We start from the raw sequence: 22,404 nt of genomic DNA, 5'->3' as shown, positions 1-22,404 counted from the left end.
AGGGGAATGGTGCTGCTCACCCTGGCTGCCCTGAGGAAGTTGTGCAGCTTCTTCTGGCACTGCTGGCCGGTCCTGGTGGTGGGATCCACAGCGCTCATGACCTATGCCTCCTGCGCTCAGGCCCAGTATATGGCGGCGGGTGGCAGCCTGCACCCGGGGAACAGTGTCACCCGCCTCTCCTCCACAGTGTCCAACATGGTCTCCAGCTCCGCATCCGCAAACTGGGGTGCCGCTCTTCGTGCTGCCATCTTGTTGGCTGGGATGAGTGTGGGGGGGGGGAGTGGAGTGTTTTTTGCGGCTGCAGCTTGTCAGCCTCTCCTGTGGCGATCCCGAACCTGGGAAATCAGGTACCGTTTCTCTTGAGCTTCATGTGGTGCTGGTGCTAGCCCATTGAGGGATCCTGAATTGCTCGGTCTGGTGCTGATCCTGTGGTTGTTGAAGTCCACCAATTCTGTTCCGGCATTCACACATGGGGCTGGATTCTCCGATTTTGAGGCTATGTCCGGAGGAAGTGTCGAGTTTTACAATGAAAAGGTCGGATCCGACCTGAACGATGCTCCGCCTGGTGGGGGGTCAGGAGCTGAGCTACATAAGTCCCTGACTTTACCTGCAAATACGGATGGAGAATTGCCGGGTCCGTGGCCGCGCATGCGCACGGCGGTGACCTGCGGTGGCCGCTCTTGGACCCGGCCTGGCAGATAGTGCCCCCCCCCCATTACCCCCTCGCCACCCCTGGACCACCCTCCCCCCAGCAGTTCCCCAGCTTCCTGCCGAAGACCTCTGGCTAGCGGAATGGCTCCCCACCTCGACACAGTCCGCAACCGCCACACGAGATCCCCAAAACTGAGAGGACACACGACATATTCCATCATGAAGTCAGCCCATCGGAGGCGCAGCATCAGAGGAGAGGCTCAGGTGACGTTCTGAGGCTGTCCCAATGGCATGCGGCGTACTCAGCAGTTACTTTTGAGGGGGCGGAGCATCCAAAAAACTGCACCGCTCCCAATTTTGCCGTAAAAACAGATTCTACAGCCAATCGACGAACGTGATTTTGGTGTCAGCAGTCGGAGAATCCTGCTCTTAGTCTCTGAAACAGAGTGTCCGGCCATTAATGTTTCGATTGTTTCATAATAATGACCATTTTTTTCACATTTGAAGATTATTTATCACAATCCATCTGTCTGCTTGACCCAATATTTGTGATTAAGCCAGTGGGTACTGGCTCAGTGTAAAATTCTGCAGGGAGCTGTAGTTAGTCCATATGTGACTGCCTAAATTTAAAAAAAGGCTTTGTACACTTCCCAGACATTTTAAATTATAGGTTTCTTTGTAATGCCATGTAAAGCGTTTTGTGAAAAATAAACAGTCAAAGCTGCCTTTTTCTTAAACTGTATAAAATAGGCATATGCCAAAAAGACTGCATTAAAAGGTGGACTGGATAAGACCATGAGTCTCAGGAAAGACCTGTCCGAAATGCAGGAATGGATAGCGCAAGCTGAGGAGGAATATTTGGAAAGAGATTTTGAATATAAAACGCCCGAAGAGCTCAAAAATGCTGTGGAAGAACTCACGGTAAATTTCACTTTGAATATTTGTTTATGTCTTTTATATAATTTTCTGCATTAATACTCGTTGGGTGGCAATGTATCTCCAGCATTTCATCTTTCCAGTTTCTAACTGACAAACTTTGTCGGCAAACATTAGTGCAAACTTTAAGGTTCTGTTGAATGCTCTTGGGCACAATTGTTCTCCACATGAGTGGATGATCAATTGTGCTTGGGAGAAAACATGAGGATCCAAAAAAAATATGGTTGGATTAATCCTGTTTGTAATGGGATGATTAGACTCGTATATCTGTCACCTGCAATAATCCTAGTGGATTACAACAATCTGTGTTTATGTTGCACAAGACCTTGAATTTGAAACCATAATCTGTGCCAAGCATGCAACCTATCAGTTGAAAAAAGTGACACAGTAATACTGGAAAGATACCTGATCGAAGCATCAAGATCAAATGTTGCTGGAGTTATCTGCTCTTGTCTTGATTGTTTGTCGGGTCTTCAGGAAATCAATCTCCACCTGCGAAAAACATACTTTCATATACCGGTATGTCTATTTTCACCTGCAATGTAAATTTCTAAAAAGAGGGAGAAATTACGATACACCTGTGTCCCAATGTATTTTCAGTGTAACTACTTAATTTACACACAATCCGTAAGGCCTTTTTTGAAATAAAAACAGGAAATACTGGAAAGACTCAGCAGGTCTGGCAGCATCTACAGAGAGAGAAACTGAGTTAACGTTTTGAATCCATGTTTTTTAGTACTGGCGGCTGGATTATCATTTCCTGCCACTTGCCAATGGGATATCCAATTGAAGCCACCCCACAACGTCATGTAACCGGTGGTCAGGGGTGCATTGCCAGCAGAAAAGACAATCCCAATGGCTGGAGAATTCAGGTCACACTTGAAAAGTCAGGCGGAATTCTCTCAAAAAGTTTCCAAGTATTGTCTCCGGCAGGAAACAAGGTGCGATTCCCGCTGGGTGGGTTGGCACAATCCAGGTTGCAATCCACCCACACTTAGAAAGTTTTTTGGAGTCAAGGTGATTTGTGTTGTGGGACCCGAAGAAGCCAGCAAGACCAGATTCTCAGATAACACTATGGCCCCACCACCCCTCAATTACAGGAAAGTCCTCTTCCACTCCCCAAATCTCTGGCAAGAAACCCTCCCCCCCCCTCCCCCCCCCCCCCCCCCCCCACCCCCACATGCCTAGTTAAGGCCTATCCCACTTCAGGCCCCCTCTCAGTCCCTTACTTCAGGCCCTGCTCCTTGGTAATGCCAACCTGGCACTGTATCCTGTCAGCAGAGCAGCAGGCAACAGCACTCAGGCAGAGCACCTGGTCTATCTAGACGATCTTCAGAACAGATAAACTGTAGCAGAAAAGAAATTTGGTTAGGAACAACACTTGCTCTTTTTACCCACCATAGGGTGGGTAAAGGCACAGTCACTAGTTGAATTATAGAATTTACAGTGCAGAAGGAGGCCATTCGGCCCATCGAGTCTGCACCGGCTCTTGGAAAGAGCACCCTACCCAGGCACACATCTCCACCCTATCCCCATAACCCAGCACTAAGGGCAATTTTAGACACTAAGGGCAATTTAGCATAGCCAATCCACCTAACCTGCACATCTTTGAACTGTGGGAGGAAACTAGAGCACCCGGACGAAACCCACGCACACACGGGGAGAACGTGCAGACTCCGCCCGGACAGTGACCCAAGCCGGGAATCGAACCTGGGACCCTGGGGCTGTGAAGCAATTGTGCTAACCACAATGCTACCGTGCATTTAGGATGCACTTCAGAACAAAAAAATGCCTCTTTAAGATACAAAATTGTGGGTAGAAACAAGACTTGCTCAAAAGAAGACGCACTTTAGAGTCAATGGACTGTGAAGAGCTATAAAAACAAACAAAACAAATCCACCCTTTGAAGTAGCCTTGTTCTGTCTATCAAGAGGCTTGTAAAAGGTAATGAACCATGAAATTGAATGTAAACAATGCAGTTCAAAGCTTTTAGGTAGGTCAACACATCCAGAGACTTGAAAAAATTCAAGGGGAATGAAATTGAATGTGAAAGAGCACTTCAAAGGTTTGTAACATATCAAAAGGAAAACCTTTTCTTCATCTGACATATCATCGATAATGACAAGCTGGAAAAGACATCAAAGGCTTGAAGGCTGCAGAGTGAAGAATTTTATCTTCATCTAACAGATCATTGAAATTGATCTGCTGAAAGAGAGTTTAAAGGTTTTCAAGGCTACAGAGGGAATGCTTGCCACGCAATCCCTATCGCGTGAAAGACCCCAGCCTGAGCCCTTTCAGCCCAGCCCAAGCACCTAGCCCCTATCTCCCCTGAAGGTAAGTGTAGAAAGGGCACTCACCCCCTTCCTTCCCCTTTGTGTCCCTGGTGCCTGGTCCCCACTTTTAGGGTCCAGTAGTGAACTGAAATGAAAATCACTTATTGTCACAAGTAGGCTTCAAATGAAGTTACTGTGAAAAGCTCCTAGTCGCCACATTCCGGCGCCTGTTCAAGGAGGCTGGTATGGGAATTGAACCGTGCTGCTGGCCTGCCTTGGTCTGCTTTCAAAGCCAGCGATTTAGCCCTGTGCTAAACCAGCCCCATGTGATTTGCAACCAGGTTACTTTCCGCTTGGCCGGGTGGGGGTCATTGGGGGGGGGGTGGGGTGGGTGAGTACTGGAAGCCTGTTGCATTTAACTCTAATCTCGCCCTTCTGGGGAGATCCTCATGATGTCAGCTGGAGCGGGATGGTAGAATGGGAAACTAATTTGCTCCCAACGCAGATCCCAACGTTGTTATTCATTATATTGTGAGACATCTTGGTTGATATTATCATGAATATATCTGACCCAAAGACAATATGAATATTTTTGAGGCCCCGTAAAAACAGAACAAGACCCACGAGATTCTGGAACATGATGAAATAAATCAAATGGCTAATCTTTTCTTTAGCTCTTCCAACACTATTGTCACTTACGTTGCTGTTACTTTGCATAGCTTATTTCATTTTTAAATTATATTTGAAGAAACTGTATAATAATTTGAGACTGCTGCACCTCAAAAGATTTGCAGTTTAGCAGTTAAAATGGGAATCTCATTACCTTTTTAATGAGGGTTCCTTGAGTGAAGCATTGAAATGCATTCTTTATCTGAAGTTCTGAGAATGTACTTTTCTGCTAATATATTTAACATTGACTCTTCCCGTATGAAAGCCGCCCAACCCCCATTCTCAAATAATAGAACATTGACAACTAGGTGTGTTAAACAGAGACGCGTTATAAATGCAGCACTACTTATGACCTGAAAGAGGCAGGAGTGTTTTGGGGACCTATCTGCAAATTGCAGAGATAACTCCATTAAGTGCTAAAAATAACATCTGAGTGCTTCTCATAAGTAACCAACATATGCATTTGGAAGAAATAATTAAGGACCACTGCTTGTCATTGTTAAGAGAAAACTGCTGATTATTGTGAGACTAAGATATTATCCAGGCAACCCATCTGTGCATTTCAGTGGAAATTCCTTGTGAGTTGACTTCTTAATTCTGAACAAACAGCAATATTGTTAAAACAAATCCACCAGTGACCAAAAAACAAATAGCACTTTAATTGCCAAAGAGCTGCAATTGACATTGCTTAGTAACAGCATGGTGAACAACTAAAACGTTGTTATGTTTCCATGACACTACAGATACTCGTATTAGTCTGTAAAAGTCCTTTAGAATGCAATGTAAAAAATATGTTCTATGCTAAAAGTCAATCATAAGTTGTAAATTTGAGAGTGATAGATGATTTATTCTAAGAACAAGGTAGCTAATTCAGTTTTGAAAGGACAGTTGGGAAATATTTTGATGCTATTATAATTGATTCTATAAATAAGGGAACAATGTGACACTAATGGAGTTGTCGCCATGATCTCAGTCTTTTACTCCTACTGCACCTCAAATTGTTTGTCAAAGTGCCTTAAATCTGAGAGGCCTATCGATGATAGAAACAGGATTTCAAAATGTTGTGTGCTACCTTCACGGGAAGCATAGAGGAAATAGATGAGACATTTTTGAGATAGCAATTTCCTTTAAGCTATCCAGCAATATCTGACCATCTGCAGATGAACACACCTTTCCCTGTTATTCAAGAAAGCCATTTGGTATTTCAGGGATTTGTGGAGGTTTGGAATAAGTTTAGATAAGCCATTAGAACTGACATAATTTAAAAATAATTCTTACCTTAATTTAAGTACTAACCCAGTTAAATTGAATAGGATAATTATTGGGCTACATTGATGCCTGTTGAAATGGCTAGGCAGATGCCTACTGTATTGCCCCAACTTCAGGTCCCTACAAATGTTGATTTTCTAAGGTTTCTAAACTCCTAACTGCTATGGAAGTAGACTGGAAAAAAATTCAGCTGTGAGACTATAGAGATAAGTCAGAACAAGTTTTATTACGTTTTCAGGTATAACTACAGCAATAAACACAGGCAGAAATATATAGTCTAACTATTTCCCATATTAGGACTGGAAGGGGAGCACACAACTTCTTGCAGCCTTGGATCTTTGGGCTCCTCTTCTTTGCTTTTCTCGCTCTTTCTCTTCTGATCGCTTGTTCTTGACTTATTCTGTTGCCACTAGATTTCTTCACCGCACAAATCTGAACTGAAGGCCTTCTTTAAGTTTGTCTCTTATATCTTTAAATCCTCCCTCTCCCCAATCATCTTCAGCTCCATGGTTGAGCATGCTTACCTTAACAAAACAAGAATGCTTTTTATGGCTGTTGCTGGCCTTACATAATTATGTAATGCTCTTCATATTTACTACTGCATCTCAAAGCACCCTGTGGTTTCTTAACTCACAGGGAGAGACACATTACAATCTTGCCGTTATCTTACACCAATAATTCTCAGACAGTGTCCAGGTCTCCGCCTTTGCTCATTTTCCTGTACTAACTTGGTATCAATCCTATACTGTGCTGTGTTTCTAAGTTTTACCACTCCACTATATCACCATCACCAAGACAAGTTCCCAATAAGTTAGATGTTAGTTTATAATAATAAAGTCAGATTTTAACAATAAATATTTTGGTTAGTAACCTAATAATCTTACACAGGGATCCATGTTTGAAGCTACACTCAGCTTCTGTTGTATCATCAGGTAAGTTGTCCCAAGCAGAATATTTAATCCCAATACTTGCATTAACATTTGATGAATATTTATATTGAAGTATGATAGCAAACTGTCTGGTTTGACAGGCGGTTCTAGGTGCAGTTACTGTAATTTTCTTTTCAAGGGGAACTGTGAATAGTGGTACTTTGCCAGCAAAGGCTGCAATCTATATGTTCCAGTGTCTGGATAAAAATTGGATGTAAAATCCATTTCTAATTGTTTCCTAACTGAATATTTTATATTTCGGCTTTTTAAATGTGTTTTTTTCAGCCTTTTGAGATTCTTTGTGGGGAAGGATTAAAGATATGGAGAGGAAAGTAGGCAGAAAGTAGCTCTTCCACTGTGTTTTCAAGTTACAATATTTCAGACTCTTTCATTAGGAGTAGTGTTTCTTTACTCGTCATATTTTAAAGGATTGGTAGTTCACCATACAAGTCACTAGATATTAGAAGCTCTTTGACCCTATTTCTCTTATTTGACAAATGAGTCCAGGGCATGGCCGACAATTAATAATAATTATAGAAATAATAATAAATAAATGCAACAATAATATGAGAGGTTTTTTTGGAAATGTGCTTGTCCTTGCTTTCCTAATTCTTTCCCTCAATAAGGTATTATGAAACAGGTAAAATTCTACCCAATTTCTGTCTTAGAGTTGAATGATGGTAACCAGTGTTTTCTTTAAGATCGTCAGTTTTCTTCTCAACAAATGTTTAACTTCTGGAGGACTGTAATTGGTCATGTTTCAAGTCTTCGACTTGGGCGGAGGGTTGGGGAAATTCCGAAAAATAGCAGTTATGTTTGGTGTAAACACAGTTGCACTTTGCAATGTTGATCTCTTGCTTATGACGTTACGTGCATTTATTTTTTTTCAGAGAGCCAAGGAAGAGGTATCACAGAAAGAGGTGAAGGTGAAACTCTTGAGTGATGGTGTTAACAGTTTCATAGAGAAGGCTCCACCAGCAGCCCATGAAGCTTTGAAGTCTGAGTTGGACATGCTGACAGGCAACTACCAGCGGCTTTGCAGCAGACTGAATAGGAAATGCAAGACTCTTGAGGTTTGTTCTTGGATTGAAAAGGATCTTTCCTTTCCTTCCCATCAAGCGTGTTAGATAAAAAGCAAACTGCTTTTGGATGGACAATATTGCTTGTCTAAGCACCAGTCTTACACAAGTTGGGGAAAATGCTTAGCATTTATTTTAAAGGGACATTCTCATCTGAGTTTTGGGATGATGGGGGATATTTGGAAGCTGGTGAAATAGTGATGTGAGCAAGAGTCTACCATAACCTATATTAAATGACTTCATGGAATATCTCATTGTCAAGCACTATAACATGACACTATATTCATGGAGATTTTTGTAATTTCCATGGAAAACATAATTCCCACCGATTTCAGTGGTGGTGTTGGGGGTGTGGGGAAGAAATAGATTGAAAGCAGTTCTGCTGATTGCCTATTCATCTCTCCCTTGATGGTAAAGACACATTCATAAGCTGATACCTGTTTGTCTGACATTTATTAGATTTGGATTGGTTCAAGCTTGATGTTATTTTTAAACAATCTAATGTTATATTCCTATTTTATCAAAATGTTGCCATGGTGAATTTGTCTGTCCTTCAGTGTCATGCCGAGTACAGAAGTTTCAAAATGTGATGAGCAGTAAACACAGACTCCTTGTGTTCTGTGTTCTATGTTCTATGTTGTTCTATTTTTAGTGAGATGTTTTTGTTCACATTTCTCCACTAGTCTGCTCATTTCTCTCCAAAGAACGTTTCTGTATTTTGGAAAGATACTTTACAATGGAATAGGAAGTTAGTTGCATCCTGTTGCTTGATTATTCTGAATCATATTTCATTTTGTCTTCATTTTTAATTTTGGATTTCCTACATTCAATCTCAGGAGGTGTGGTCATGTTGGTGTGAATTACTGTCATATCTGGAGGCAGAAAATATATGGCTTGATGAACTCGAGCTCAAACTCAGAGAAACAGAAAACCTTCAGGGAGGGGCAGAAGAGATCTCTGAGGCACTTGATGTAAGTAATTGTGCCTGCACACGTACTTGTTTGAACCTTCCAAGTAACATTCATTGCAAAACCATATTTAAATGAAATAAAAACAACTTTCAATTGTCACAATTTCATCCATATATAGTCGTTCAAATTTACAATGGTTTCCATTCAGTTTGAGCATTACAAATGGTTTCTTTTTAAATCTGACTAATGAAGTATTAAAATTCCAGGACTCTTGGTCAGCCTTTCCGAAGATATTAAAAGGAAATGTTCTGTTCAAACAAAAGTTTTTGGCTCTTTTCAAAGTGAATGCTCAATTAAATCAGGAGAAACTCCTAAAACAGAGAAACATTGTTTTGAATGTTCAATGGTGTAGCCTCCAACTGTGCAAAGAAATTACTTTGTTACCTCAGAGTTAGTTACAAAGTGTGAGGTTATTTCTTAAAAGCTGTGATTGTCTTCTTGTTTTTCCCAACCTGAGTTAAATAGAAGAATGTCTGTTGTGAATATGTCGTAACTTATTCATGTGTCTGTTTAAAATTCACGTATTATTTTAAACTTAAAAGGAAGTTTTGTGCGATGCTCTTCGAGGACAGAGTTAAGGTTTTTTGAAAGTTTAGACAGCACGGCACTAAAAGCAATTACCAGACATGGTTTGCTGTTCTTTTTCTTGGCATTTTATCAAAAGATTATCCAGATTTCAAAGCAAAGATACATCATTTTAAAGGGCTGGGACCTTGGGATTCATCAACGAGATTGATTTCAGGTACTAGTACTGACATCATGCAGGATATGAAGATTATAAAAACATTATAATGAACCAAAAGAAAAATAGATTATTTGGTAATTTATTCAAATGTTTTTTTATTGGGTTTTGCTGTGCACTAATTGGCTGCTGTGTTTCCCTGTAATTTAAGTACACTTCAGAAGTATTTCATTAATTGCAAACCACTTTGGGACATCCTAAGGAAGTAGTGCAAAACAATATAAATGTAAATTCTACTTACTTAGTTACTTGCAGAGTCCATTAGCTCATCCCTGATTCCCCAAATGTGTTCGATTGACAGTCCATTGCTTTCAGAAATCTGATGCCCACTCCCAGCCTCACAACCACCCATTTGTTTAGGTTTAGTTGATCAATTATTGGTAAACCTTGCGTGATGGCAAACAATTCATGTGTCTAAAATAAACTCAATGGGCGTGATTTTTCCGGCCTGTTTGAAGTGCGTGCAAATCCCGCTATGACTTCTAAATCTTGCAGAAGGGCCATAAGGGGGATTTCAGTTTGAGATCTTCCCTGCTCCCTGCATTTGATGCGTGAGGCAGAATTCTATAATTTCAAATAAATTTTAAAATAATTATACGGCTTTACCTTCCAGCCTGTGTGATGCCCACTGCCCACCACCCTTCCACCCCAGCAGCAGCATGATGTCATGCCGGCGTGATTCGCTACTCATTTTTTAAATACAGAACCAGTCGGGATGACCATTCTGGGGGGGGGGGGTGGGTCTGGAGATGCCTGGAGGCCCTGGGGTTGAAGGCTGAGGCTGGGTCATGTCCCCTGGCCCTTGTGTCAGGGGGCACTGAGAGGGAACCTCCCTTATGTGTGGTGGTGGGGGGAGAAAGAAAAGGGGTACACATCAGAGAATGCGCAGTGGGGGAAGAGATGGGGTGAGAGTGCCTCCTACCCCCCGTCCCAATTCTTCGGTGTTGGCGAGGTGGTTGTCCCGTAGCTTCTTTGCAGGGTGGGCAGTTCTCCATGGCCATGAGAGGGTTGCGAGGGAGTTCAGTCTTCTCCTTGTTTGGTCACCTGTTAAAAACAACACCCAAATCTCTGTGTTGCCGGGCTTGCTGGCTCTGTGAGGCCCCGCACCACCCCACTGGAGTGAGGTGTCCAAAGACCTGGACAGAAACCCTGGCTATGCTTCTTGGGAAAAACTCTTCAGTTTTCAATCAGAACCTGCCATTTTGCCATGTTTTAGATAAATTCTGCCAATGTATCCCATTACTGCAAACAAAGGATAGCAATATTTCAAATAGAACAGTCACAGAAACACTTGTCAAGGGCCAAATTAAGAATTAGAAAGGGTAAGTTGCATCCATAACTTTATGCTACTTTATTAAAATAATTTTTATTAAGGTTTTCACAAAATATAAACAACAAAACAATATTAACAAAACAACCATGGTAAAAACCCAAGAACAACACCCACCCAACTACAAAAGCAACTATAAAAACAAAAAGAATCAGGAAAGAGATACAAACCCATGTACACAATTCTCCCTCCCACCAAACCAAACCCCCCCCCCCGGGTTGCTGCTGCTGCTGGCCTATTTCCCTACCGTTCCGGGAAAGGCTGCCACCGCCTAAAGAACCCCTGTACTGATCCCCTCAGGGCAAATTTCACCTTTTCCAATTTGATTAACCCCGCCATATCATTAATCCAGGCCTCCACGCTTGGGGGCCTCACATCCTTCCACTGAAGAAGAATCCTCCGCCGGGCTACGAGGGACGCAAAGGCCAGGACACCGGCCTCTTTCGCCTCCTGCACTCCCGGCTCCAATGCAACCCCAAAAATTGCGAGTCCCCAGCCTGGCTTGACCCTGGATGCCACCACCCTCGACACCGACATCGTCCTTGCTACCCCCTTCCAAAACTCCCCCAGCGCTGGGCACGCCCAAAACATATGGGCGTGGTTTGCTGGGCTCCCTGAACACCTAGCACACCTGTCTTCGCCCCGAAAAACCTACTCATCCTCGTCCCAGTCATGTGGGCCCTATGCAGCACCTTGAACTGTATGAGGCTATGCCTCGCACAGGAAGAGGAGAAATTCACCCTCTCCAGGGCATTCGCCCACGTCCCCTCCTCAATCTCCTCACCCAGCTCCCCTTCCCATTTACCCTTCAGTTTCTCCACCGAGGCCTCGTCTACCTCCTGTATTACCCGGTATATGTCCGAAATCCTGCCTCCTCCAACCCACACCCCCGAGAGCACCCTGTCCTGTACCCCATGTGGGGGCAACAAGGGGAACCCCTCCACCTGCCGCCTGGCATACGCCCTAACCTGCATGTAATGAAACATGTTACCCGGGGGGAACCCAAACTTCCCCTCTAACTCCCCCAAGCTCGCGAACCTCCCCTCCACAAACAGGTCCCTCAACCTCCAAACCCCCACCCTGTGCCAGCCCAGAAATACGCCATCAATGTTCCCTGGAACAAACCGATGGTTCCCCCGTATCAGGGCCTCCATCGAGCCCCCCACTTCTCCCCTATGCCATCTCCATTGCCCCAAATTTTGAGGGTAGCCGCCACCACCGGGCTCGTGGTATACCTCGTTAGAGGGAGCGGCAACAGCGCCGTTACCAGAGCCTCCAGGCTCGTGCCCACAGAGGACGCCATCTCCATCCTCTTCCATGCTGCCCCTTCCCCGTCCATTACCCACTTATGCACCATCGCTGCGTTGGCAGCCCAATAGTACCCACAGAGGTTGGGCAACGCCAGCCCCCCCCTATCCCTGCCCCGTCCCAAGAACACCCTTCTCACCCTCGGAGTCCCATGCGCCCACACAAATCCCGTAATACTCCTGTTAACTCTCCTAAAAAAGGCCTTCGGGATAAGGATTGGAAGGCACTGGAACAGAAACAAAAACCTCGGGAGCACCGTCATCTTAACGGACGGCACCCTCCCCGCCAGTGACAGGGCAACATATCACACCTTTTGAACTCCTCCTCCATCTGCTCCACCAACCTTGTGAGGTTGAGCTTGTGAAGGGCCCCCCAGCTTCCAGTCACCTGGACTCCTAGGTACCTGAAGCTCTTCCCTGCCTGCTTCAGTGGGAGCCTACCAATCCCCTCCTCCTGATCACCCGGGTGCACCACGAACAACTCGCTCTTGCCCAGGTTTAGCTTATACCCAGAGAAGCCCCCAAATTTGCTGAGAATCCTCATCGCCTCCAGCATCCCCCCCACCGGGTCCACCACATACAGCAACAGGTCGTCCGCATAAAGTGACACTCGATGCTCCTCCCCACCCCGCACCAGGCCCCTCCAGTTCCCTGACTCCCTCAATGCCATGGCCAGGGGCTCAATTGCCAATGCAAAGAGCAAGGGGGACAGGGGACACCCCTGTCTCGTCCCCCGGTACAGCCGAAAGTATTCCGACCTCCTCCTATTCGTGGCTACACTTGCCATCGGGGCCGCATACCGCAAACTCACCCAACGGACAAACCCCTCCCCAAACCTTTCCAACACCTCCCACAGATACCCCCACTCCGCCCTATCAAAGGCCTTCTCCGCAGCTAATGCCACCACTATCCCCTTTCACAGCCGGCATCATAATAACGTTGAGGAGCCTTCGTACGTTAGTATTCAACTGCCTTCCCTTCACAAACCCCGTCTGGTCCTCGTGAATGACCTCCGGCACACAATCCTCTATTCTTGTGGCTAAGATCTTTGTCAGCAGCTTGGTGTCTACATTTAGCAGCGAGATCGGCCTATATGTCCCACACTGCAGAGTGTCCTTGTCCCGCTTTCAGGATCAAGGAAATCAGCGCCCGTGACATAGTTGGGGGCAAAGCCCCCCCCCCCCCCCCCCCTCCCTTGCCTCGTTAAAGGTCCGGACCAACAGGGGGCTCAACAGGTCCGCATATCTTTTATAAAATTCGGCCGGAAGCCCATCCGGCCCCGGCGCCTTCCCCGACTGCATGCTCCCTATCCCTTTAACCAGCTCCTCCAGCTTAATCGGCGCCCCCAGTCCCTCCACCTGCCCCTCCTCTACCCTCGGAAATTGCAGCTTGTCCAAGAAGCGCCCCATTCCACCTCCCTCCACCGGGGGTTCAGACCGGTACAGTTCCCCATAGAAGTCCCTAAAGACCCCATTAACGTCTACTCCCCTCCGCACCACCTTCCCAACTCTATCCATCACTCCCCCAATCTCCCTGGCTGCGTCCCGCTTTCGGAGCTGGTGTGCCAGCATCCTGCTCGCCTTCTCCCCATATTCATACACCGCCCCCTGTACGTTCCTCCACTGAGCTTCCGCCTTTCTGGTAGTCAATAGGTCAAATCTGGCCTGAAGGCTACGCCTCTCCCCCAGCAATCCCTCCTCCAGAGCCTCCGCATATCTCCTATCCACCCTCACCATCTCCCCTATAAGTCTCTCCCTCTGCTCCCCCCTCTCCCTATGGGTTTGGATGGAAATCAACTCCCCTCTAATCACCGCCTTCAATGCCTCCCAGACCGTCCCCACTCGGACCTCCCCGTTATCATTGGCCTCAAGGTACCTCTCAATACACCCCCGAACCCTCCCGGCCACCTCCTCATCTGCCAGCAGCCCCACCTCCAAGCGCCAGAGCAGACATTGGTCCCTCTCCTCCCCCAGCCCGAGGTCCACCCAGTGCAGGGCATGATCCAAAATGGCAATGGCAGAGTATTCAACATCCTCCACCCTCGAAACCAGCCCCCTGCTCAGGACAAAAAAATCAGTCCTCGAATAGGCCTTATGCACATGGGAGAAAAACGAGTACTCCCTGGCCCTTGGCCTCGCAAACCTCCAGTGATCCACCCCTCCCATCTGATCCATTAATCCCCTCAACACCTTAGCCGCCGCTGGCCTCCAACCCGTCCGGGACTTGGATCGATCCAATGTGGGATCCAGCACCGTGTTGAAGACCCCCCATGATCAGGCCCCCTACCTCCAGGTCCGGAATGCGGCCCAACATGCGCCGCATAAACCCCACATCATCCCAATTTGGGGCGTAAACATTCACCAACACCATCCGCTCCCCCTGCAGCTTATCACTCACCATCACATTCCTCCTGCCACTGTCAGCCACCACCCTCAACGCCTCAAACGACACCCTTTTTCCCACCAGGATCGCCACCCCCCAATTCTTCTCATCCAGCCCTGAATGAAATACTTGGCCCACCCATCCCTTCCTCAGCCGAACCTGGACCGCCACTTTCAGGTGTGTCTCTTGGAGCATGGCCACATCGGCCTTCAGCCCCTTCAAGTGCGCAAACACCCGGGCCCGTTTGACCGGCCCAATCAGCCCCCTCACATTCCAGGTTATCAGCCGGATCAGTGGGCTCCCTGCCCCCCTCCCCTGGCGATTAGCCATAACCCATCCCCTGCCCACTACTGGCCAGCGTCCCCCGCTCGGCCTGTTCCCCACGGCGACAACTCCCCCCCCCCCCCCCCCCCCCCCCCCCCCCAAGCACCCCCTGCATCCTCCAGCTCCTTCCTGGCCATTTCAGCAGCAACCCGGTACCCCCCCCCCAGGCTAGGACCCCTAGCCGCGCCCCTCCCTCCATAGCACTCCCATGAGCCAGCTAACTCCTGCTGACCCCGGCGACTCCCGCCATACCTCTGACTCCTCCCCACGTGGGACTACTCCTCCTCCTTCGTGCCCATCTGCAAGCCCTCCTCCCCCCCCCCCCAGCCCTTGCGCGGGAAAATAACAGCCAGCAACGGCCTGCGCTTCTCAGCCCCGACTCCGCCCCCATCATCCCACAGCGTGGGAAACCAGAGAAAAGCCCGCGCTTTCACCCTGCCCAACCCCGCCTCCTCTAGGGCAACTCCCATTGCCAGTCCCCACCACCAGCTCCCCGCACTCCCAGTTTACCTCCCTGCCCGAACCCGTCCACCAGACCCATACTAAAAGACATAATGACATCACCCCACCCACCCTAAAGCCAACACACATCTTGCATTCAACAGAGAACCCCCCCCTCCAGAGCAAAAATTTAACACAATTACATTATCATACAAAACCCCCATCTTTGACCCTCAGTTTGAGTCCAGTTTCTCGGCCTGTACAAAGGCCCACGCCTCCTCCGGGGTCTCAAAATAATGGTGCCGGTCCTTGTAGGTGACCCACAGACGCGCCGGCTGCAAAATGCCAAACTTCACGCTCTGTCTGTGGAGCACCACCTTCGTCCGGTTGAAACTGGCCCTCCGCTTAGCCACCTCCCTACTCCAGTCCTGGAAGATCCGCACCTCCGTGTTCTCCGACTTTCTGCTCCACTCCTTCTTGGCCCACCGGAGCACGCACTCACGATCAACGAACCGGTGAAACTGCACCAACACCGTCCGCGGCGGCTCGTTCGGCTTGGGCCTCCTAGCCAGAATTCTGTGGGCCCCCTCCAACTCCAGGGGCCCCTGGAAGGACCCAGCTCCCATCAATGAGTTCAGCATAACAACCACATAGGCCGCCAGGTCCGACCCCTCCAGCCCCTCCGTGAGGCCCAGGATCCGCAAATTCTTCCGCCTCGACCGGTTGTCCAGCTCCTCGAACCGCTCCTGCCACCTTTTATGGAGCACCTCGTGCATCTGCACCTTCCCCGCCACGGCCACGACCTCATCCTCCCTTGCGGAGGCCTGCTGCTGCAGCTCCCGGATCGCGGCCCCCTGGGCTGTCTGAGTCTCCATCAGCTCTCTGGTGGTAGCCTTCAGTGACTCCAGCAGCTCCACCTTAAGCTCCTGGAAGCAGCGCAGCAGAGTCTCCTGCTGCTCCTGCGCCCACTGCCTCAGCTCCTCGAGGGCTCCGCCGGCCGCCATTTTGTTTCTCTTCCCCTGCTTTTCCAGGGGCGCTGCCACTGTTTTTCTGCTTACCCCACTCCTGGTCTGGACCATAGGACCTGAGGGATCTACTCCAGACTCCTTCCCACATCGGGATTCGTCGACGAAGTTCCGTTGGGGGCCCTGAAAAGAGCCCCAAAGTCCGTTGTTAGCGGGAGCTGCCGAACGTGCAGTTTAGCTCCGCATTGCCACCTCTGGAAGTCAACTTTATCCCAGTTAACACACAATTTATTATCAGGGTTAATGATTGGTGGTGAATTGAGAAATTTAGATGGGAGTGGCACCCAAGTTGTGATTATAGTGTAATGGCAACAGCCTGGAGTTCTTATGCCAGTGGAGGGAAATGGTGCACTATCGAATGAGAGGTAGTTGAGGTATGCAACTACTTGTAGTGGATTGCCTGTCTGCGGCTGGGAATAGTGGAAAGATTGTATTCGGAACAGAGATGTCCTGACTGGGGTTGTATTAATGGTCGGAGCATGCAAAGTGGAATCCAGCAAGTGGGAGCTTTTGATGGAGGAAGCTTTCTGCCCTAATTGAAAGTCACCTTAATTAACATTATTATGGGTGGGTGACCTTGGATTTGAGAGTACTGGGAGTAATTATGTTTCGAATGTAGGTATCCTGGAATGTCTTGCGTTCGATGGAGATATTATTTAAAAGATCTTGCACTGCCCTGTGCACTTGAAACTATTTAAATCTTTGACTTCCAAATATAATGAGATTGCAACCCAACAAATGCCATTGGGAAACAAGAAGGGAGTGGGGGAAGAGGGTGGTGCAGTATGGGGCAAATTAAATTCAACTATTCCTTACTAGACCACTGGTACACGGAATGTTATTACAAGTCCTGTGAAATCACGGCAGTTTTTAGAAGGTTTCTTTACATATTGCTCTTAAAATATTCCCAACAGTAAGTTGTGTATTTTGATGTCAAAAACTTTATTTTTACTTATGTATTTGCCCTTAGTGTTGGGTGAGGTTACTGGGTTATGGAGATAGGGTGGAGATGTGGGCTTGGGTAGGGTGCACTTTCAAAGAGCCGGTGCAGACTCGATGGGCCGAATGGCCTCCTTCTGCACTGTAAATTCTGTGATTTGGCAGCACAGTAATGCCAGTCTCTGTGGTTATATTGAATATAGGTGAAGCAAGCAACAATATGCAATATAATGGTTTTCAATAAAAATGTACTTCTGCATGAATTGCTCATGGCCCAAGGTGACTAGCAATTAGTGGCTCAACCTTCCATGATGGCCAAATGATTTATATATCTGCAATTAACTGAAAATGTGTCATTAATTGTTAATGAAGGATAATAATACTTCAAATAGAACACTGTTTTAGAAGCAGTTGCCAGGGCCAGTGTACGAATTTTTCACACAGTAGGAGATGGAACTGGCATTCTCACAGAAATCATTTTGGCATGATCATGGATTTGAGGCACAGGCGTTAGAGGGTAATCTGTGGCTGTTTTCTTTTTTAAATGGTGAGAATACAATGTTGGTGTCCATCTTTGCTTGTCGATAGATAAGCATATGTACAAACATGCAAGATATTTTCTTTCATCTTGCGCTGGTGTAAGGTGTTTTTCCAATCAAATTATTTACAGATTTATCTCTGCAGTGCGCTTATTTCTACACTTATTAAACGGTTGGTAGATGATAAACTATTTTGATGCCATCTGAATTCATTGATGTGTCGTAGCCTTGCTGTAACCATGTTCCAACTCAAGTATACAAATATATATATAAAAACACAACCTACTAGTTTAATGCTGAGCTTCAATGTCATTTACTTTTAACGTTGTGGATTTTTTTTCAGTCTCTAGAAAATGTCATGCGTCACCCAGAAGATAATCAAAATCAAATCCGTGAGTTGGCACAGACGCTGACTGATGGTGAAATCCTCGATGAGCTGATTAATGAAAAGCTGGAGACATTCAACACTCGTTGGGAGGAGCTTATACAACAGGTGAGATGGATACGCTGCTATTAGTTCAAGTGACTTAATAACCCTGGGGTGATAGGACTAATATCCTAACTAATAACGTTTTTGAGAGGACTTCATGGCACTCGGCCTGGATCCATCTATAAATCTTCAAAAAGATTTGTCTTATTTCTTCAAAATATTTTCTGAATTATGTTGAGCTTCTGTGGGTTTACACACAAAATGGATCGTAAACTATTTGCGGAGGTGGGAACTGAGGTAGGAGAGGAATTACGATACTGACGGTTGCTGTTATATTGGTTTCCTGATACTATTCACAGGGTCAGCAGGTTTTACCAGGGCATGAGTGGATGGCCTTGTGATCCAACCTGCCTGATTATTAATCACGGCAATTAAGATTGTTAAAGAGCACATTAACAGTGTGTTATGGGGCGTGTTCAGATTTTGACAGGACACATGGTTATCTGGAGCAGATCACATGAATGGAGGCAGACCCACAGCAGGGAGTCATTCAAAGCTGCCGAGGGAATTAGCTGAGCCCTTGAAGAGGTTAACAACACAAAGCAGAACAAGACTCACAATATATGGATTGCAGAGTACACAAAGGGTTAATGTAAAGTTACTATTCTAGTCACTAGTGGTGCTATAGAGCAACCATATAAATACCACATGCCTCCTTGACTTCTGGGAGAGAGTGGGAGAGAGCAGGAGAGAGTAAGAGAAGTAGAGACAGAGCAAATACAGATGTGAGATAGCTTAACTGATAGTATAGTTCAGTATTGTAGATGTGTAGTGTAATCTTTACTTGACTGATTCCTCCGTATTATGTTTGAATCTAATTCAGTATAGTGTAATAAATTAGTTTTGTTTTTTAAACACGGCTTGTTTTCTTTGTTAACATTACTACCTTCACCATCCTGAAAGAATAAAAACAAAGAACACAACCATGACCATTTGCACACAGTTTCCATCAGCTCAGTTCAGGTTGCAGGAAAAGAAGGCAGAGTGTGCTGGGGAATTGACTCCTGGCATTGCACTGGATGCCAAACATAAAGGAGGGGCCACCTAAGCAGCAGGCACGGTGGGGGGGGGGGGGGGGGGGGGGGGGGGGGTTTGTGCATAACACACGGAGTTGAGTCTAGTGGTGATGAAGGGCAACCCACTCCAAAGGAAAGTCAGAGCCCCAGAATTAGAAGAGTGAGAACATGAAGGATGAGCACAAAGGACACATGAACCATACCCCTAGCATAGGATCGATTGGCAAAGAAGAAACTACATTGAGTTGATTGGGAACCTTTGTCACAGGTTATTGCAACACTCCAGGCAAATGATCACAGATATTAGTGTCCTGGTGACCAAAAACCTCAAAGGTTCAGCTGGTCTGGACCAAGGCAAGAGCTTACTCCTTGTGTACACTTGCTTTCCTTGCAGCTGCTTTCCCTTTAGATGGCAGTCACTTCTCTTCCTTCCAACCTCCCAAGTCCAGAGTTGGATTCTCAGGGGTAAGGTGATAGTGAGGTTTCACGATCACCATAGTTGGACCCTTGCTCACCTTCACCACTTCATCCCTTTTCTTGTCCCACCATTAACAAAAGGAGGCTTACATAACTGACTTCATGTGCTGATAATTGCATGGTGCTCAGAAAGAGAAACATTGCACAGTTAAGGGAGAAGTCACCCCAGATGTCACATCAGAAGGCTGATGGAATTGATCTCTGATCTCAGCCACTTCTCCATGGTATTCCACTTGTGAACTCGGAGGTATGGATGCCACCTGATCACTTGCCTTCAACACCAGGTGAGATGCACGTGGTCATACCAGAAGTGGTCAGTGTACCTGCTTCATTGCAGTAGCAGCCTCCATCACTGTGCTCTGCTGCACCGATCTCCCTTAGTCAGAACATAAGAATACAAGAAATAGGAGCAAGAGCAAACCAAGAAGATAAATGATAATGATGATGCCCCTTAAGAGTTACCACCCTCATACTTCTCAGTGACAGCCTCAGCCCTTGGCTACCCCTCCTGATGGCTGGAGGGGTGCACCAGCCATGGCACAACTTGCATTCTCTCCAGAAATTCTGTGCCATCAACATCACTGGCCTAATAAGGCGACATAGTGGAGAATGAATACTGTGTATGTCAGTGTGTAGTTTCTGCATGCACTTTAATCGCCGGTGCTTATGATTTTCCATAAAGTTGACCACTCCCTCAAAGGAGGGGTCCATGCTCTCAAAGCCCTGAGCCATAGTGGCATACATGAACAAGACGGACCCCTCCATTCTCAGCCCTGAACTGCCTCAGATAATTTGGACATAGGGTGCACATCTGCTGTGGCTGATTTAGGTAGTCTCCTGTCCCATGACTTCTGAGGCTGTGAGCGCTGATTTTCTTTTTATGAATTATAATTATATTTATATTTATAAATTATAAAGAGTACCCAATTATTTTTTCTCCAATTAAGGGGCAATTTAGCGTGGCCAATCCACCTAACCTGCACATCTTTGGGTTGTGGGGGTGAAACTCACGCGGACAGGGGGAGAATGTGCAAACTCCACACGGACAGTTACCCAGGGCCTGGATTCAAACCCAGGTCCTAAGTGCCACAGTCCCAGTGCCGCATGCCACCCTCCTTGAGTGCTGATTTGATGCCATTCTCCATCACTTCGACAGCAGAAACAATACGGTCCGGAACGCACATACAGTAAACCGCGTTTGCATGTCATTAGCGGGCCTGATCAGGTATTCTCTGGAGCCTCTGTGATTCTCCACCTCCATTGGCCCGAGTTCCCAATGGCACAGTTCACTTATGCTTTCAAAAACCGTGAAACCGGCATCGTCGATGATGAGGGAGAGAGAGAGGAGGGAGGACACAGAGAGCGCAACTATGGGCTGCCGGGCCAGACCCAGTGGAGGGGGGTGATTGGGAGGGGGGGGGGGGGGTGGGGGTTGGTCAGATGTGGAGGTTTGGCTTGGCTGGGCTGACACCATACCCCCCCCCCCCACCCCCATGGGACTGAGGCGGTGTCCAATCGAGGACACCATTGCTGCGGCCTTCAAAACAACCATCTTGCTGCACACCGTGCTGACCACCTGCCTTGGCCCCTGGTTCTGCCGTATGACAACGGCCGTAAGGGTGCCTCCACCCTCACATCCGATCATCCGCAATAAACCCCCCCAGCCTGGCAGCCACCTGCCTGCGGCCCACCAGGACAATGCTCACTGTGAGGGTGCCATGTGGGTGCTGCGGAGCTGACTGCTGGCAAGGGCAGTGCCAGCCGATGGTACCCCTGGCATCAGGGACTGTGCCAGGGCAAGAGGTCCCCATGGTGCCGCCACTGACGGTGTGGAGATGGGGTGGGAGACATGAGGGGCAGAGCCCACAGTGCCAACTGGGGTCATCATGTAGCCTGTTGGACATGGTTAGGCATGGGTGTACGCACCATGCTAACATGCAAGCCTTTCATCCCATGTAGACAATGGATATTGGAATACAACCAGCAAGGGTGGCCTTCCCGCTTGTCGCATCCCTGGGGATGCCTTGCAGCTGTACGAGCTGGAGCTGCTCATGGAGAAGGAAGCTGTAGCAGCGGATCTTGCAGCAGTGGAGCGTGCCACAGAGGGACAGGAGGCAGCCGCCGAGGGAGCTGCCTAGGCAGCGCCTGTCATTCAAGGAACTTCCAGACCAGACATGCCATCGAAGACTCCGGCTGAGCAAGTAGGCAGTGCAGCATATCTGCCAGATCTTGGCATACCTGGCACCACGGGATACGGGGGAGGACACCTGCTCCCGGTGCCCATCAAGGTGACGCTCGCCCTAAACCTTTATGCCACGGGGTCCTTCCAGGCGCCAAATGGGGACCTGTTCGGGATCTCAGAGACCTTAATGCACAGGTGCATCTGCGCCGTCACAGAGGCCCTGTGTATCCAGACGGCTCAATACATGCATTTCAATGTAGACCGAGCCCACCAGGATGCCCAGGCAGCAGGGTTCACTGCCATCGCCGACATACCCTGGGTTCAAAGGGTGATCAACACGATTTATGTCCGCCTACGAGCACCTGCAGATGACAGGCCACTCCACACAAACTGATGCGGAGCCCAGGCCAACCTCCACATCTGACCAACCCCC

General features: G+C 47.4%; 1 protein-coding gene across 10 annotated transcripts in view; it reads left to right on the top strand.

Annotated features, from left to right (window-relative positions):
• dmd (dystrophin) overlaps positions 1–22,404 on the top strand; it is a 2,667,466-nt gene that overhangs the window by 1,162,945 nt on the left and 1,482,117 nt on the right. For all 10 annotated transcript variants that reach the window (XM_038802261.1, XM_038802266.1, XM_038802267.1 and 7 more), the window contains 4 exons: positions 1,402–1,572; positions 7,618–7,800; positions 8,643–8,777; positions 18,150–18,299. In XM_038802261.1, coding sequence (XP_038658189.1) covers positions 1,402–1,572; positions 7,618–7,800; positions 8,643–8,777; positions 18,150–18,299 — 639 coding nt within the window. The remainder of the gene's footprint in view (positions 1–1,401; positions 1,573–7,617; positions 7,801–8,642; positions 8,778–18,149; positions 18,300–22,404) is intronic.

Source organism: Scyliorhinus canicula, chromosome 7 (assembly GCF_902713615.1).
Source record: "Scyliorhinus canicula chromosome 7, sScyCan1.1, whole genome shotgun sequence".
Taxonomy (NCBI): domain Eukaryota; kingdom Metazoa; phylum Chordata; class Chondrichthyes; order Carcharhiniformes; family Scyliorhinidae; genus Scyliorhinus; species Scyliorhinus canicula.
The sequence above is the reverse complement of the archived record's forward strand: the minus strand, read 5'-3'. Positions and strand labels throughout refer to the sequence as shown.